General features: G+C 45.4%; 1 protein-coding gene across 1 annotated transcript in view; it reads left to right on the forward strand.

Moving 5' to 3' along the window:
* LOC120928965 (protein ELYS-like) overlaps positions 1 to 19,503 on the forward strand; it is a 192,765-nt gene that overhangs the window by 135,826 nt on the left and 37,436 nt on the right. The window contains 1 exon segment of the mRNA XM_040340111.1: positions 6,880 to 7,064. Within this exon segment, the coding sequence (XP_040196045.1) occupies positions 6,880 to 7,064 (185 nt within the window).

Raw genomic sequence — 19,503 nt, forward strand, 5'->3', positions numbered from 1 at the left:
TTATAACCACTTCACCTAACCTGCTGTCACTGTTTCTTTTTTTTTTTTTTTTCCCCTCCTTCTAACAACCTCTATATGGACCTACTGAGCTGATGTGAACGGTTGTTTACCCCCTGTCCTCCATACTCCTCCTCCCCCCTCCCTGATAACCCTTTCCCACTGGCCGGTCTAGGCGATATACCCGCCCTATTGGGCGGTCTCCATGCCGACCTGACAGCGCGTTATGTGTGACGCCGTTTAACAATGTTATTGCAGCCCACGTGGGGGATTATCATGTGATGCAGCGTTGTCTGCACTATGTACGGCACCAAATTGTCCTCCTGCCTCGTTTTCATAGCTCCCTCATTGGGTACCTGCTGTGCCCGCCCTCCTTATCCAACCATCTCTTACTACATCACGTTCGACGTCGGGTCACGTGATAGACGCTCGGAGATGACGTCATCACTGACGCGACGGACCTCGCTGTTCCAGCTGACATAGCTCCTTACAATCAGGTAGGGTGCTATAAATCTGGTAATTTGTAACATATAGGTGTATCGGCGTCATCACTTCACTGGGGACACGTGCGGATCAGGCTACAGGTACACACACCTTTACTTTACCATATAGGTCTAAACATAGGGCCTTAATGCCAATAATGACTCTCAGTCATTTACATTGAAGACTCACCCTTTCATATACTCGTTTTATCTTTAGGATTCTGTTCTGGCAGTATTATACAATATCCTCTGGCACTCATACCTAGGATCGAAAGACTGCGTTATTAGATGTTTTCATCTACCCTATCTAGCCCAGCACATTGAGCATTGAAATACCGCACGTGCAGATCCGCGGATCTGAATTTAAGTGCTTACCAGCACCTGACTGCTTGATCACCCTTTCTTACAATCTTTTATGTGTTTTTTGGTGAGTAGGTATCCAGATACAGTAGGTTTAATCATTCTTTCCAAAAAAAAAACCCCAAAAAATAATCCCCCCTTTCCCTTCCCCTCTCATTCTGTCCTATAAAAGTACCATATTAATAACTCCATATTGTCTACAGATATTATCCCCACGTTAGGCTGGATTGACAGACTTTGTCCACTCAGCCACTGTGGGGTTAGGACACCACTGTCGCTTGTCTACCCCCAATGCGACTTATTTTGTAAGTTATTCATGTCTTTTATTTACCCACATTAACTATTTCCCTTCCCCTCTCTTTTCTACCTCCTCACCCTGTCCCTTCCCTTCCCCTTCCCTCCTCTTCCCCCTTTTTCCTTCCCCTTTATTCTTCTATCCCTCATTCCTGCACTTTCTTTTTGCTTTCCCCCCCCTTTTTTTTTTCCCCCCCTTTACCTCTTTCTCAACCCCTTATAAATTCCTTTTCTCCCCTCCCCCTTTTTTCCCCCCTTCTCCCTTTTTCTCTTTTCTCCTTCTCTTTTCCCCTTCCCCCTTTTTTCTTTTCTTTTCTCTTCCCTTTTCATTTTACCCCCTTCTCTCTTGGCGTCAAATTTTTGTGATGCTTTCTCTTTTTATCTATCTCAATGGGTTTTGGTGACACGCTGCCCCTTTGCTCTACCGCACCTATGCTGACAAATGCAAATATTTTACATTTTTTGTGTCTATTTTGTTTTTCTTTATATAATTTGTTATGTTTATGTTATTTTCTATGTGTTGTTTATAACACAAAAATCTTTTTCCTATGTATGTATACTTGTGAACTTAATTTTTTTCCCGTATATATGTTTTAATAGATGCAATATCTTATGCTCCTGAGGAAGCGCTAACGCGCGTAACATGTAGAGCAAGGCCTCCAGTAAACCTCCGGAAATACCACATGGGATACACAACTCAACATTATACTTGTAACTGTGCTTGTCAGATAAAGCTTGTATATAATAAGATTGTATATTGTTGTCACTACCCTTGTAGTATTAGTCACTGACCTAAATTCGATTTTATGTCTGTTTGATTTTATATGATATTTCATACTCAATAAATCTCTAGTTTTCTATACCAAATTGTACTGTGTGCCCTCAAAGCCCAATCAATAGCTCCTCACCTAAATTCACCCTAACTAGGTTGTTGTTGTGAGCAACACTCGGTGCTGATCATGACCTCCCTGGGGCTCGAAGCAAAATGACATAGCACATTAAAAATGAGAAGCAGGGGGCGCCGACAACAGTGACATGTCACATTAAAGAAAGTTGAGAAGTGGGGGGAGGGGGTATTGTGCTGTCGGAAATGACATCTTACATTAAATTGAGAAGCAAGGGGTGCTGACTTCTTGCCTCTTCTCCCATGCAGTCAGCGAGTTGAGAAGCAGGGTGAGGGGGCGAAAATGACTTCTTACTAGGCGGGGCCTCTAGTTATTTGGGGGGCCCTTCGCAGCTTTGCGGGGCAGTAAGCGGCTTGCATAGCGAGCCTATAGGGCGGATCGGCCATGCCAACCATTGTGCTACTGAGTCCATATGTGTAATCAACTTCTGCACTGAGCATACTCTCCTTTTACTGTATAATGACTTAAGTCGGATTATTTAAATCTAGTTAATAACCCATCTACATTCAATAAAAAAATTGGTCTCACATAAAAAGATCTTAAATACAATGAACAACAAAGTATTGGGGAGCTGCGGTGGCTCAACGCGATTGGCACTGCGCTGACAAGCCATTCACCTCTGCAGCTAGAGGTTCGGATCCCAGTCTCGGCTACATGTGAATTGGGTTTGGTGGTCTCAGCCCGGCTCCCGGTGGGTGTGCTATGCGAGGTAAGCCTGCGCTTAGTACGCCCACCCCCCTCCCACAAAAACCACCACACTTGCACGCACTCAAAATTGGGTTAACATGCACGCACTTTGACCACGCGGTCTCTAAAAAGAGAGGCGAAGGACTAACGGGGCTGGTTGAGCGGGCTAGAGCCTCTCACTCCCTTTTGAAGCCGTTGGGCTTCAAAGTGGAGCAGGTAGGGCAGGCTGTGTGGGAGGACCCCCTCACACACCCACCATTGCCACCCGGGGCATGGAGAAAGGTGGCAGATTGCCTCTGGGGGAGGCCTGCCTACTCCCAACTCCTGCAGTCCGGCTCCTCTCTCGAGTACACGCACAAAATACACTTTAAAAGAAAAAAAAAACAACCAAGTATTATGCCCACAAACAGGAACCTTGAAACATCTATTCTTGGACTGTCTATATACACAACCTGAAAGAAAACTAAATGACGCAAAAGAATTAAAACAAATATTCAGAGTACACATGAAATTTACTTACGTCTTCTGAAAACTCTTCTAATTCTCCCCATCTGGTCCGGCTCTCTGATTTTCAAATCAGACCATCGCTTCCGCAGCTGCTCCCTGGACCTCTGCACCCCGAATTTTGCACCATCTCCATAATCTGTTCCTTCAGTTTATTGGGGTTCTTGTAAGGGCCTTTTTTGCCGTCGTAGTCCTCCTTTTTAAGAACAGCCACCATCTCTACCATCTCTTCGAAGCTCATGTTGGTGGCTTTGTAACTCCTGCTCCTCCTGGTGTGCAGGTCCTCTCTCCTGCCTGGTTGCAGCTTGCTGTCTTCCCTCCACCATTTCTTCTGACTCTTGCATTGAACGACTGAAAAGGGGCGTGTCAATCACTAGAACGATCGTCATGGGCGTGGCAACGTGCGGAGCTTCGCACAAACGATCGTGCAATACGATACGAAACTTGATTTTTGGACTTTATGATCAGTGGATGAGTTTGTGGGTTAGATATGGGGAGAAAGCTAAGGCTTGACTGACATTAGTGTTTTTTTTTTTTGCGAAATTTTGACTTGCAGAAATAATGGAGGCCTTCAGAGAACAGGAGTTCTTCACAGAATTTGTCCAAAGGGGGCCCCGGATGGCAACCCCCCTTTTTTCTAGAATTTTACTTTCCCAAAAAAATAATTTTATTGAGCCAAGATCTGGCATTGTAATGCCCCCCCCCCCCTAAGACATATTGTTGCCACACAGCACGTGCACTTTGGGGGGCCAAGCCTGTATGGACAGTCTCACGGGCCACCACCACTGGAACATCAGTGGCCTCATCAGGCACAAGTGTCATGTAGTTTGTTGAGGGTCTCTTTAGGAAATTGTGCAATATGCAGGAGCAAAGTATGACATGGTTCTGATTCTACTTAAGAAACCTACAGTCCTTATCTTGTTTGCAATGCCTGTATACTGTTGTTCAAAGTATATAGGGCCAAAAGGTCTTGTCAGGGCCGATCCTCACTATAGGCTCACTATGCAAGCCGCTTAGGGTCCCGCAAAGCTGCAAAGGGCCCCCCAAATTACTAGAGGCCCCGCCTGGTGAGAAGTCATTTTCGCCCCCTCACCCCGCTACTAAACTCGCTGGCTGAGTAATTTCCGACAGCAGAACACCCCCTCCCCCCGCTTCTCAACTTTCTTTAATGTGACATGTCACTGTCGTCAGCGCCCCCCCCCCCCCATGTGCCATGTCATTTTGCTTAGGGCCCCAGGGAGGTCAGGATTGGCACTGGGTCTTGTAATGACCTGGGGGAGTGGTGGCGGGGAAATTCATGCTATTTTTTTCAATGATTTTTTTCCATATTGCAGGGACCAAACATTGGATTGGATTGGAATAAATACTTATAGAGCGCCGAATGCGAGTTGTGAAACTCGCGTCTAAGCGCTTACCAACAAGCTGGGGGTATCCAGTTCCCAAGAGCAAAAAGAAGAAACTAGGACATCTAAGTAAAAGAGGGGAACAGACAAGAAATATAAAAAGAAGGGGGGGGGGTGTCAGGGCACAAAAAGCCTATCCCTACTCCCTGACCATGGACCGCAGCCTGAGATTAAGGCAGCGTCCTGCTAAGGGCTTGGAAGGCCAAGTCTCTATCTGTAGGCTTGTGAAAAAATAAGTGTTTTCAAGCCCTTACGGAAGGCCATCAAGGAGGAGGATGCTCGGAGCTGATGAGGGTGCTGGTTCCAAAGAGAGTTCCCCAGTGTTTGGAGCCGCAAGCAGTATTAAATTACTTTTTTCTGAGAGTAATCTCATGTTGTGCAGGGACATTTCTAAACACGTGCCACTACTATAGACACCCAGCAGGTACCATATTTAAAAGTATTTTTTTTTTTCACTTTAAGCATCATTAAAATCGCTGCTCAAGAAAAAACTACCGTTTTTAAAACTTTTTTTTCCATTGATACATGTTCCCTGGGACAAGACCCGGGTTCTCAGACGTTTTCCATCAACAACTTGCATATTGGACTTTAAAATGAGCACTTTTGAATTTGAACGTTCGAGTCCCATAGACTTCAATGGGGTTCTAAATGTTCGTGCGAACGGACGGTCTGTTCGAACGTTCCGGTGCGAACCGAACGCGGATATGTTCGGCTCATCCCTAGTGATTCTCATTATGCCAATCTTGTAGATAGATGTGTACTTGGACCTCACCTGTCTCCTGACAGACTCTTTGTGCGCTCCTCTAAACGGTCTACATCTTCTGTCCGAAGTTTTGACTTCTCACCATTATTCCATCCTGGCTTCTAGAAGACATGGCATTTTTGGGCTGCTTTTAGTTGTCCCCAACAGTTTCTGAAAGTGTGCCCCTCAATAAACAAGAAAAATAGAATCCTATTTTTGTACCCATCTTAAAATCCATTTCTTGGAGTTAATTGTGATCACGATATGTGTGTCTGATCATTCTTTTGGTACTGATTTTGCATAAAACTGTAGGAGTTCTACTGGGCTAATCACAAAATTTGTATTTATTTTTTTGGTGCCGTGTCCAAATCCTTCTATAGATGGCAGTGTAACTCAGAAGTCTCTGAATCTGCCCCTCAATGAACTCCAACAAATGGATTTTGTACTAAGTGTAAAAAAAATTGTTTTTATCTTCTATGCACTGCTGCACACCTTTACAGCCATTTCCTGTCTATATGAATGCCCTCTGCCACATGTAATTTTTGTAGGGTGGTTTTTCGGTTATCATTGGAACATACTAATACTTTGGCACAGCCCATTTTAATCTCCATTGGGAGAGCCAATAAGACGGTGACCACGCAGAAGGACTACTGGAATGGTTATCTCCTTATAACAGGAATTCTAGTCCATAGGATTATTTTATTTAAAATATATAAAAAAAATCACTTATTAGTTTTCAGAGTATATAGGTTTACATGCTCTTTAACAAATGAGCTATTTGCAAAAGACCACATAATTGGCAAAATGATGGGAGCCGCTGGATATAATCACCCGTTTCTTTAAACTTGGTCATGTTATGGAGAGGTCTTTGTAGAAGCCAGCAAAAAAGAGGTATCTGTTGGAAGCAGGGCTCAAGTCCTGCGGGAACGCGTGGGAACGGAGTTCCTGCACTTTTTTCACAGCAGGAACTCCGTTCCCTTTGCAGGACTAGAGCAGCCGAGAGCAGCCGAGCCGCCCGTGCCAATCCTTCACCAAGCGGCGATGCCCAGCTCGAGTCACTGTCGGGGCAGGCGAACCTTAGTATTCCTTTATGTTACTGGCCGCTTCCTGTATTCATCGGGTAGTGTGCGGGTATTCCGTCACTTCTTCGATGCTGCAATGTCTCCTGGGAGCTTTTGTCATTGTTCCCAGGAGACATTGCGGAGGTCTGTCGCTAGTTATCGCGGGGTTTAGAAAGAACTTGCGGTTAAGTAATTATGCATATGAGCGTATGATTTTTTTTTTTTTCGTGGGGGAGTGGATCTTGGGTGGAGTTCCCACACTTTTTTCCCCAGGACTTGACCCCTGGTTGGAAGCTAATATGCAAGGAGATACCAGTTTTAGCTGAGTTTTCCTCAGTTTATTAAAACTCCATCTTGTTCAATTTTAGTCCACACTTTGCTAATATCAACCTAGTCTAAGTTACAAAATTGAAGTTATGGTAAAATATTTGTTTTTTACTTTAGAATTCTCTGGACTGTTTTCTTTACCCAGCTGCAAGCCGTGTGATGAGCTGGCAGCATAATCAAATAATTGAAACTTTAATGTGCCAAGGAGATTACAGACAAGCCCTGCGCTACATACAAGTAATGAAGCCTCCAGTTACAAGTGCAGAAGTCAAACTGCAAATCACTGTGCTGCTGACCAACAAGTAAGTTGTATATTGCCACGTTTTGTTTAACAGCTTGAGTCCCAGCAGTTTTAATCTGTATGGACACCCTTGAGGAGGGTGCTTTTTTTCAGGTTTGACATATAGATTGTCTTAATTTGCAAGCAACATAGCCAGTATTGGCTGCCCAGGGTTCTCCTCCTCATTGGCCTGAAACAGCAGTGCAACGCCATTGGCTTGTGCTGCTGTCAGCCAATGATAGAAAGGGCAGGGCCGGGCTGTGGAATAGACACAGGGAGCTGTGGCTGAGCTTGGGTGTCCCCATAGCAAGCTGCTTGCTGTGGGGGGCACTCAACAGGAGTGAGGAGCCAGGAGTGCCAAAAAGGGAGCTGAGAAGTGTTGGAGACTGAACATTGTTTCATGCTATGTTATACATTGCTTGGTTTATTTCCCTGTGTATTTGGAGTATGACCACTAGATGTCACTATACACAGATACTCTATCATAATGTTCTATGTGTTAACTATCTGTTACTGCATTTTCCTGTTATCTATGGTTGTTGTTCTTCTATATCTCATGTGCTAACATGAGCACCATGCTCTCTGCTGTATGTCTCTTCAATACAAATGAATCCAAGTAAACTACAGCCATCCATATATGTCTGATTATTCTTTGCATCATCTGCACCAGCCAACAAAGGTTATGGGCCCAGACAACGTGAATCATCAGACAGCCGGAACAGAGGCCTAGTCTTCACCTGCACACCATCTTTGATCAAGCTGCGGAGGAAATCTGCTCTGAGGTATCCAGGCGCTTGGAATACGAGCAAGGTACATTAATCATGGCTAGCAGCGGGGATCTTAAACTGGGGATCACTAAGCTAAATAGTGACAACTACCAGATGTGGAAGTTCAAGATGGAGATGTTGCTGAGCAAACATGACACATGGGATGTCCTCACCACAGACAGGCCGGATGTAGACAACCAGGAGTGGGATAAGAAAAACAGACAGGCAAGAGCCACAATAGCCCTACTGGTAGAAGATGAACAGCTTATCCACATAAAAGGGTTAGATACTGCCAAAGGTATGTGGAATGCACTCCGTAGATTACATGAGAGCTCCAGCTTAAACAACAAGTTATATTTACTAAGGAAGCTGTACCAGTCAAAACTGACTCCAGAAGGGGATATGCAAGAACATATAAGAAGCGTGCTGGAGATTGTTGCACAACTCAGGGACCTCGGAGAGGAGATCAAAGATAACCATGTGACAGCAATACTTTTATGCAGCCTGCCAGAGTCATACAACCCTCTGATTAATGCATTAGAGACAAGATCTGAAGCAGAACTCACATTACAGTTAGTGAAATATCGACTTTCAGATGAATACAAGTGCAGAAAGGAGCAAACTTCTCACAGGCAAGAGAGCGATACAGGAGCAGCACTTAAAGCAACATACACTAAGATGCCAAACTGGAAGGCCAAACTATGTTTCCGGTGTAACAGGGCTGGGCATTTCAAGCGCGACTGTCCATTGTGGAGGAATGAGCAGAGGGAAAAAGATCCCAATCAGGCACTCATAACCATGATGAAAAACAACGACCAAGCAGCGTGGCACGGAACTTTTAAAGTGACAGATGCCTTCACCAACCATAAATGGTATATAGATTCTGGAGCAACAAGTCACATGACTAACGACAGAGAATTCTTTGTAGAGCTCAATCCAGACAAGAAAGAAGCCATATATCTTGCAGATGGGAGTTGCACAACTGCTGAAGGAACAGGACATGGAATAGTCACTTGTAAAAATGAGGATGGACAAGTGTTAAAAATACCAATGACGGATGTATTGTATGTTCCCGGACTCAATGGCGGCCTTATATCAGTCAGGCGACTGGCAAGCAAAGGACTAACCACAACGTTTAAAGGTGACCAATGCACTATCCAAGATGGGGAAAGAGTGATAGCAACAGCTAAAGCGGGCAAGCACCTTTATGAACTTGATGTTGTTGAGCAAGAAACAAAGCTCTGCACACATAAACACAAGAACTGTATTCATTTATGGCACAGACGTCTGGGCCACAGGCACCCTGACAGCATACAGGAGCTGGCCAGACGGGATTTAACGAAAGGCTTCAAGTTAACAGGCTGCCCAAACACGCTAAGGTGTGAATGCTGCATCAAGGCCAAAGCCACCAGAGTAACCCCACCAAAGGCAAGTGAAAGCAGAGCAACAAGACCGATCGACCTAATACACACAGATGTATGCGGGCCTATGAGAACCACCCCAGGAGGAAATAAATACATATTAACTTTTATAGACTACTCAAGGTTTACAGTGACATACCTAATGAAGAATAAGTCAGAAGTATTCGACAAGCTGAAGGACTATGTTACCAAAGTAAGCAATAAATTTCACAGAAAACCATTAGTACTCAGAAGTGATAATGGTGGGGAGTACACCGGGTTTCAAGTTGAGAATACACTCAGGGAACTAGGAATAGAACATCAAAAGACTGTCCCATATACTCCAGAGCAGAACGGGGTAGCAGAGAGGAAAAACAGATCCCTGACTGAAATGATCAGATGCATGTTGACTGATTCTGGACTCCCAGAAAAATATTGAGGAGAAGCAGTACAAACGGCCACCTACTTACAAAACAGATTACACTCCAAGGCAACAACCAAAACTCCATACGAGCTATGGCACAGTCGAAAACCAAGCATAGGACACCAAGGTATTTGGAAGCAAAGCTTTTGCTTACATTCCGGGAGAAAAGCGCAGCAAGCTCCAGAATCGAGCAATTGAAGGTGTCTTTGTTGGTTATGCCGACAACACCAAAGGATACAGAATCATAGACCCGAAGACCGATAAAGTGACAATCAGCAGCAGCGTAACATTTATCGAGGACCCGAGAAATTAAGTAACGGAGCCAGCCATGCCAAGAGCAGAAGAACCAAATAACGCTGAGCAGGTTTTTCTTTCCTATGGAACGAACCCCCGAAAGTGATACTGTGTCACAGAAAAGACTGGAACAAACTGAACCAGCTAATGACGCTGAACCAAGACGCTCAATGAGGGAAAACAAAGGTAAACCCCCCAACAGACTCTCGTACAAAGTAGAAACATCCTGCGTAAGAGAACCCACTTGTTGGAAAGACATAACACAACTCCCAGAGAGGGAAGCCAAGAGATGGATAAAGGCAGCTGAGGAAGAAATCATCTCACTACAGGACACGGAGGCTTGGGTACCAACGCAACTGCCGGCCAAAAAGAGGGCAATTGGGTGTAAATGGACTTTCAAGGTCAAGTACAACACTGATGGCACAGTTGAGAGATATAAAGCGAGACTCGTAGCCAAAGGATACTCCCAAAAATATGGAGAAGACTACGATGAGACATTTGCCCCAGTCGTCAAACATACCACAATCAGAGCTCTACTCACAGTTGCAACTACAAAACAAATGCTAGTAAAGCACTTTGATGTAAAAACCGCTTTCCTACACAGTGACTTAACAGAAGACATCTACATGGAGCAACCAGAGGGCTTTGTAGACCCACAAAAGCCAGAACAGGTGTGTAAACTTAAGAAGGGGATCTACGGGCTCAAGCAAGCAGCCAGAGCATGGAACATGAAGATTAATGAGGTGTTTTTGAGCGAATCCTTTCAGAGGAGCAAGGCCGATCCCTGCCTATACACCAAGAAACTAAATGGTAGGTGGATCTTTGTACTCATTTATGTAGATGATCTGTTAGTATGTTATGAGCAAGAAGGATTGTTCCAGACTGCTGGAGGTCTTAAACATGGACTTTGAAACAAAAGATCTAGGTGATGTCAAACACTTCCTAGGCATGCAGATAGAAAGAGAAGAAGATGGTAGTTTTCTTATTAACCAGAGTCACAAAATACAGGAAGTAATTGAAACTTTTGGGCTCAATGATGCCAAACCAGTCAACTCGCCTATGGAGACAAATTATCTTAAAGAATTAAACAACTCAATTTACCCCTTGCAAAATGACTCAATTCAGAAGGGCAATGGGGAAGTTACTATACATTGCTACAGTGGCAAGGCCTGACATAGCTACAGCAGTGGGATTCTTATGCAGAAAAGTATCCCAGCCAACCCAGATGGACTGGAACGCAGCAAAAAGGATCATACGCTATTTGAAGGGAACAATAGACTTTAAACTGAAACTTTCATCAACAGGGAAGAGTGGTCTGACTGGATATGTGGATGCAGACTGGGCAGGCGACCCCAGTGATCGGAAATCCACCAGTGGACACCTGTTTCTATTTAAAGACGGCCTGATCAGCTGGACCACCAGAAAACAGTCCACAGTGACACTGTCCTCCACCGAAGCAGAATACGTGGCCGCATCACAAGCAGGGCAAGAGGTAATCTGGTTGAGACAATTGCTGGAAGATCTAGACCAGAACCAGAAAGAGTCCACGCCAATCTATGAGGACAATCAAGGATGTATAGCACTCGCACAGACAGAGCGGATAAACCCGAGAATCAAACACATAGACGTGAGATATCACTTCTTAAGAGACTTACAAGAGCAAGGACAGATGGATCTACAATACTGTCCCACTGAGGAAATGTTAGCAGACATCCTTACTAAGCCTTTGCCTGCAAAGAGACATATGGATCTAACAAGAAGAATCGGTTTGTCTAATTAAGCACTTCACAATGAGAAGGGGTGTTGGAGACTGAACATTGTTTCATGCTATGTTATACATTGCTTGGTTTATTTCCCTGTGTATTTGGAGTATGACCACTAGATGTCACTATACACAGATACTCTATCATAATGTTCTATGTGTTAACTATCTGTTACTGCATTTTCCTGTTATCTATGGTTGTTGTTCTTCTATATCTCGTGTGCTAACATGAGCACCATGCTCTCTGCTGTATGTCTCTTCAATACAAATGAATCCAAGTAAACTACAGCCATCCATATATGTCTGATTATTCTTTGCATCATCTGCACCAGCCAACAAGAAGAAGATAGGGCAGGGATCCTCAAACTACGGCCCTCCAGCTGTTGTAGAACTACACATCCCTTGAGGCATTGTGACACACTGACATTCACAGACATGACTAGGCATTATGGGAATTGTAGTTCCTGAACAACTGGAGGGCCGTAGTTTGAAGACCCATGGGATAGGGGCTGCTCTGCAAAACCACTGCACAGGGCGGCAGGTAAGTATAACGTGTTTTTTTTTTCCCTTTCCATCTTTTAGGACAGCCACAATTGAGAGAGAGGCTCCTCCTCTTCCTTTAGGAAACACTGTGTCAGCCCATAAATTCTCACTTCCCACTGCCAGACCTCAGTTATTAGTGTTTCCTCCGGTGGGGAGACACTGTGCAAGGAACCTGGCTGAAATAGTCAAGGGACTAAGGCCGTTTTACATACCTTGGGAAGCAGGGGCTTTCAGGTTATCCTAGGTGCGGTACATTCCCACCGCTCCGCCACCCCATCCTCGCCGAGCGCGGTTGTAGGGTGCGGGGGACAGCACCTCTAAATCCAAGTTGTGTGGTATACCCTTTACAGGTGACCTGCTTTTTGGCCCAGGCCTTAAAACAGTGTTAGACCGCATGGCGGACAAAAAGTCCTTTCCTCCCAAGCGGAAAACCTCGGTACAGTCAGGGATGGGGTTTCGTTCGCAAAGACGGAAGGGGGCTCCCAAACCGGCAAGGCCAGAAGAGGGTTTGGACCCCCAAGGGCAGAGGGGCGATTTTTTTTTTTTTCCCTCCTGACCAGCCCCCTAAAAACCCATGACGCCCTAGTCGGGTGGGAGGAAGATTGGGGGCCTTTCTCCCACAGTGGGAAGCAATATCCCCCAACCGGTTTGTCCTGGCGGTCATAAGAAGGGGGTACCGTCTGGAATTTTCGACACCACCCCCTCGGAGATACCTAGTCACACAGCTACCCAGAGGCAAGGAAAAATCCGAGGCCTTGCTGGGGGCCCTAAGGGAGCTGGAGGATCAAAATGGGTTCCAGAGGCGGAGGAAGGAAAGGGATTTTATTCACACATTTTTGTGGTAAAAAAGCCCTCAGGGAAATTCAGATTAATTCTGAATTTAAAACCTCTGAACAGATCCATTGCGTACAAGAAGTTTTGCATGGAATCGATATACACAGTCAGAGCCCTTCTCCCCCACAACTGTTTCTTGGTATCTCTGGACCTCAGAGACGCATACCTACATGTCCCGATCGCACAGAGCTCTCAAAGGTTCCTGCGACTAGCGGTGGACCTAGACGGAACAGTAGTACATCTGCAGTTCCAGGCTCTGCCATTCGGGCTATCCTCTTCGCCCCGTATTTTTACCAAGATCTTGGCAGAACCTATAGCGCTTCTGAGACTCCAGGGAGTGTCCATCATAGCTTACCTGGATGACCAGCTTCTATTTGCAGCATCCCCAGAGCAGCTATCCAGAGACCTAGAGGTGACAAAAAAGGTTCTAACAGACCTAGGGTGGTTGCTGAACTTGGAAAAATCCAGCCTAATCCCATCGCAACGTGTCACTTATCTAGGGTACCTGCTGGACTCGACTCTTTCAAGAGTGTTCCTCCCGATGGATAAGATCAAGAAGTTGGACAGTGCAGTGGCCTCCCTCCAGGGCAGTCAGCAGGTCTCTGATGTCAACTCTAGGGCTGTTGACGTCTACCCTCCCAGCAGTTCAGTGGGCAGGTCTTCACTTTCGTCCCCTGCAGGCCTTCGTTCTAAGGGTCTGGGATCACTCACTAGAGGTCCTAGATGCCTTAGTCCAAGTACCAGATCAGGTAAAAAGATCCCTCTGGTGGTGGAGGAAGGTCACAAACCTAATGCAGGGACGTCTGTGGCTTATCCCGGTGTCTCGGGTGGTGACCACAAACGCAAGTGGCAAAGGCTGGGGGGCACATCTGGGATCCCTTCCAGCACAAGGCATCTGGAATTACGAGGATCAAAAGAGATCATCCAATTGGAAGGAGCTGAGGGCAGTGGGCCTAGCCCTCAGGTTTTTTCGGGAAGAACTTCAGGGGCACCACACTCAGGTGAGGTCGGACAATTCCTCGGCCGTGGCTTATTTAAACAAGCAGGGCGGCACGAGAAGTGGAGTTCTGTCGGCCCTGGCAGCAGACATTCTGGGCTGGGCCGAGATCCACACCCTCTCACTTTCAGCAGTCTTCCTGAGAGGAGAGAGGAAAGTGACGGCAGACTTTCTCAGTCGGAGGCAACTGAGGGAGGGCGAATGGGCCCTCAATCGGGAGGTCTTCTGTCTCTTGGCCGAGAGATGGGCACCTCCGGAGGTGGACCTTTTTGCGTCAAGGGAAAACGCGAAAACCCCCTGTTTTTTCTCTCTGAACAGAGGAGAGGGGGGGGGACGACACTCTATCTCAGAGCTGGCGGTTCGGAAGGTGCTACGCATTCCCGCTGACAGTTCTGTTAACCCGCAGTTCAGAGGAAGTTTCAGTCAGAACACACCTCTCTAATCCTGGTAGCACCATACTGGCTCAAGAGGGCGTGGTTCTCAGTCCTCAAGCAGTTGAATGAATGAATGAATGAAAAACGTATATAGCGCGGCACATGCGAACTGAATCGCCTCTGGGCGCTTGTTGTTCGTGTCTCATGACATCAAAAGAGCAGAGTTTTGATCTGTCTTCTGAAAGTCAGGTGGTTTTCCTCCAACCGAATGCTGGTTGGTAAAGAGTTCCATAGTCTAGGACCTTGAAAAGCAAACCTTCTTTCTCCTTTGGACTTGTATTTGGTTTTTGGAACCTTGACCAGATTTTGGTCGCTGGATCGCAGAACGCGATTAGAATTGTGAGGTTCTATCTTGTCGCAAAGATATTGCGGAGCCTTCCCATGGATGCACTTATGTGTCAGGCAGAGTGCTTTAAATGAAAAAGAAAAAGTGCAGCGCTAAATATTCAGTGAAGTGAATCAAAAAATATGGTAAATCAAATTCAGTGAAAAATCAATGAAATTGAAAAAAAGGGGAGAACACACCACCAAGTGGTATGACAAGTGAAACACAGAAGGTGATAACCATGTGGTAACCTGGAGAACCACTGGGAGGTGGGATCTCTCTAAGTTACTATATAATAGAAGCACACCGTGATGAGTGATGTGACACAAAAATAAATAATAATTTGAACCCCAAATGAAGTCCATATAAAATATACGTGTTAATCCAAAATATAAGTATGATAGTCCAAGGTCAAACTGGCATATACAATCCAAACATTTTTTATTTTTTGAGGTTGGTCAGGAGTTCTTTGTGAAAAAAACCCGACAACAGAGGAATGGAAGATGATGTGATCTTCTCAGGTGTGGAATTCAGGTATTCTTGGTAAATAGTGGGGACCTCATCAGCAATCCATAATGGTATCCAAACAAATAAATATAAAGATGGGTACTCTTACCAGAATATGTGGACATACACGTCAGCGACGGTATGTCAAACAAGCATGCACGAAAGCCGTTTGATGTGCCAGCCTTTGATCCACCAGAGCGGGTTCGGTCCAATAATCGAGCCCCAGTTGAAGAGCTCTGCTGCTCGAAACATGTCGGGTACATAGCTCATACGCTACCCGCCCATTACGCCATTTTTTTACTTGTGATCACTTGTACTCGTCTTTCACCGGGCTTGTACTTTTTTATTTATTTTATACATCTATTTTTATCCAGTTTTCTGTTCATTGTGGCTTACTTTTTTATGCCTAATAAAGGCTTGTTTTGGGATTAACCGCACTGTGAGTTACGTTTTCCCTTACATGGTTCCACGTTTGGCCTGCATATTATACACCTTCATCTGAGAACCTCACCTGCATGAGTTGTCTCCTGTTATTGGACCGAACCCGCTATGGTGGATCAAAGGCTGGCACATCAAACGGCTTTCCTACTGACATCACTGCTGCCTAGGAGTTTGTGCATGCTTGTTTGACATACCGTCGCTGACGTGTATGTCCACATATTCTGGTAAGAGTACCCATCTTTATATTTATTTGTTTGGATACCATTATGGATTGCTGATGAGGTACCCACTATTTACCAAGAATACCTGAATTCCACACCTGAGAAGATCACATCATCTTCCATTCCTCTGTTGACTGTTTTTTTCCACAAAGAACTCCTGACCAACCTCAAAAAATAAAAAAAATTTGGATTGTATATGCCAGTTTGACCTTGGACTATCATACTTATATTTTGGATTAACACGTATATTTTATATGGACTTCATTTGGGGTTCAAATATTATTTATTTTTGTGTCACATCACTCATCACGGTGTGCTCCTATTATATAGTAACTTAGAGAGATCCCACCTCCCAGTGGTTCTCCAGGTTACCACATGGTTATCACCTTCTGTGTTTCACTTGTCATACCACTTGGTGGTGTGTTCTCCCCTTTTTTTCAATTTCATTGATTTTTCACTGAATTTGATTATTTACCATATTTTTTGATTCACTTCACTGAATATTTAGCGCTGCACTTTTTCTTTTTCATTCTCTGTACACAACATTGTCTCTTGTTGGTGCTGGCGGCTGCAGGTTAATATTGTTTATGGTTAGCGCAACTTTTTCTCCCCAATTTTTAGAGTGCTTTAAATGCAATTCTGTCTTTTACTGGCAACCAGTGAAGGGTTCTCAGCGAAGGTGAGATTGATTCCCATGTTTTTTTCCCAGTCACAAGTCTGGCGGCCGTATTCTGAACGACTTGCAGACGAGCGATTTGGTACTTTGGGAGCCCGAGGTAAAGGGCATTTGCATAGTCCAGTCTGGAATTCACGATTGTTCCCACCACGACTGCTACGTCTTCTTTGGGGATAAATGGAATAAGTCTGCGTAGTAGGCGCAACAAATGGTGCGATCCGCTGACTACTGACCCTATTTGTGCGTCCATTGTCATGAAGGTGTCAAAAATGACTCCTAGACTTTTGACTTTGGAGCTAGGGGCGATGATTTGGCCCAGAATGGGCGGCGGTGTCCAGGTAGTTGCCAGTTGACTCTTTCGGCTGGCGTGAAACATAAGAAGTTCTGTTTTGGAACTGTTGAGTTTAAGATAACTCTTAGTCATCCAGTTTTCTATCGAAGAGAGACATTTCTCTAAACTGAGATGATGATCCTTTTTGTTGCAGATGCGAAAATACAGTTGTGTGTCGTCTGCATAGGAGTGATAAAGTAGTTCTTGGCTACTGATAATATCAAAGAGAGGGCGAAAATAGATGTTGAACAGCACCGGTGACAGGGGGGATCCTTGGGGGACTCCACATGGCACCGTGCGTTTTTCCGACGTAAAAGATCCCAGTTTCACTGTTTGTGATCGGTTTTCAAGAAAAGAGGAAAACCATGGTAAATCACCTTCTGCGACTCTGGCTACCTCGGCCAGTCGCATCAGAAACATTTTGTGGTCTACTGTGTCAAAGGCTGCGCTTAGGTCCAGCAGAACCAGGAGACAGGATTCTCCCTCGTCTGCGGCCTCGAGGGCATCGTCCCATATTTTGAGTAAGGCCGTTTCTGTCCCGTGTCCGGGACGGAAACCTGATTGAAATGGATCGAGTAGATTGTGGGTATCCAGATGCTGTTGCAGCTGTTGTACCACTATTTTCTCCATTATCTTGGAAAGAACATTTAGGCCTGTTATGGGGCGGCGGTGAGTTGGGTCCTTGGGATCCAAGTTAGGTTTTTTCAAGATGGGCTGGATTGTGCCCTCTTTCAGCAGGGATGGCACTATGCCTTCCTTAAATGATTGGTTTATAAGCTGTGTGATGGGAGGTGCCAGGATGTCGGCACATTCCTTCAGCAGTTTGGTGGGGATGATATCATTGGGTGCTGTGCTGTTTCGCAAGGCACCAATGATATTTTTTGTGGTATCGATGGAGATCGGTTCCAGAGAGAACTTTGTTGATTGTAGAAAGTTTCTGTTGGTGTTTTGCGGTTGATTGAAGGGGGGGTTGAGGGGGGGTGTTGTTTTGCAGAATACTTTCCCGGATTCTTTCGATTTTGTTGATGAAGAAATCCGATAGTTCATTACAGAACTCTTGGGTGTCTGAATTGGGGACTTCAAGACATCCCGGATTCATGGTCTGGGTGACCATCTTGAAGAGTTCTCGGGGGCGGTTCATGGCGCTGTTAATCGCCATAGAAAAATGATGTTTCTTGGCTTTGAAGATTTCTTTATGATATCGTGTTGTTGTTGCCTTGTAGATGATGAGGTGATCTTCTAAAGGGCTACTTTTCTAGGCAGCTTCCGCCCTTCTGCGCTCTTGCTTCAGTACGGACAGCTGGTTGTTGAACCAGCCGGACTTTTTTTTCCGGATGCGGACTTTGCGTTTCGGTGCTACTAAGTCGGCTGACTGTAGCAGAGCTGCATTTATGGCATCCAGTGTATCTGAGGCTGCTAACTGAGGATGAATAGTTTCGATTCGGTTTCCCAAGGTAGATTTGAAGAGTTCCGAATGGTGCTTCTTCTGAGATCTAGCCCAGTGCAGTTGGCTGCAGAACCGCCCTTATTTCTACCTCTGCGAGAGGATGTCCTCTCGCAGGGCCCAGTTCTCTGCCCACAGGTACACAGGTGGAGGTTAGCGGCGTGGCTACTGAGGAAGACATACTGAAATCCAAAGGGTTTTCAGAAGGATTGATTGCCACCCTCCTTAACAGTAGGAAAAAGGAGACTCACAGAATCTACAGGAAAGTTTGGCTTTGTTTCAACAAATGGTGTGTAGATTGCCCCTGTTCAGTACAGAGCCCCACGGCTGTCCTAGAATTCCTTCAGTGTGGCGCGAATAAGGGTCTTTCAGTTAGCACCCTCAGAAGTCAGGTTTCTGCACTTGGTGCATATTTAGAAAAGCCTCTGGCCACCAACCCCTGGGTAGTCAGGTTTTTTAGGGCCCTATCCAGTCAGAGGCTGGCTCAGGGTCCGCCCTTCCCCAGCTGGAACCTATCTCTGGTGTTGCAAACCCTGACGGGTGCTCCTTTTGAGTCCCTAGACAAATGTTCTCTAAAGGAACTGACCTTAAAAACTGTGTTTTTGGTTGCAGTGACCACTGCTAGGAGGGTCAGCGAGCTAGAAGCCTTATTAATCAGACCCCCTTGTTGTGTTATTTTTCTGGATCAGGTCGTTTTTCTCTTCCGTTCATAGACGGACACAGCATCCTTTGACAGTAGGGTTATATCCGCTTCCCTTTAGGAGAGTTTAGGCAGAAAAAAAGCACTTAAAGTGTTAACACATTCCTGAGTGCAGCTCCTCCCAGGGGGCGTGGCCCCTTCGGGTATAACCCACCACCTGCTTTAGCAGCCTCAGTTTTTTTTCTGCCTAACGACAGGAGAGGCAGGCACTTCTGGAGTCCTGTACTCTGGAGATTTTTTTCTTGCGATTTTTCTCGCTTTTTATTATTTTGTTCCTGCATTTTTGAATCCTGTGATTCTTCTATCAACTGCCGACTGGGTGACAGGCTGGGTCCTCGACTCTTGTAGTCCCCCCCATGTT

The sequence above is a fragment of the Rana temporaria genome, chromosome 1 (genome assembly GCF_905171775.1).
Source record: "Rana temporaria chromosome 1, aRanTem1.1, whole genome shotgun sequence".
Lineage (NCBI taxonomy): Eukaryota > Metazoa > Chordata > Amphibia > Anura > Ranidae > Rana > Rana temporaria.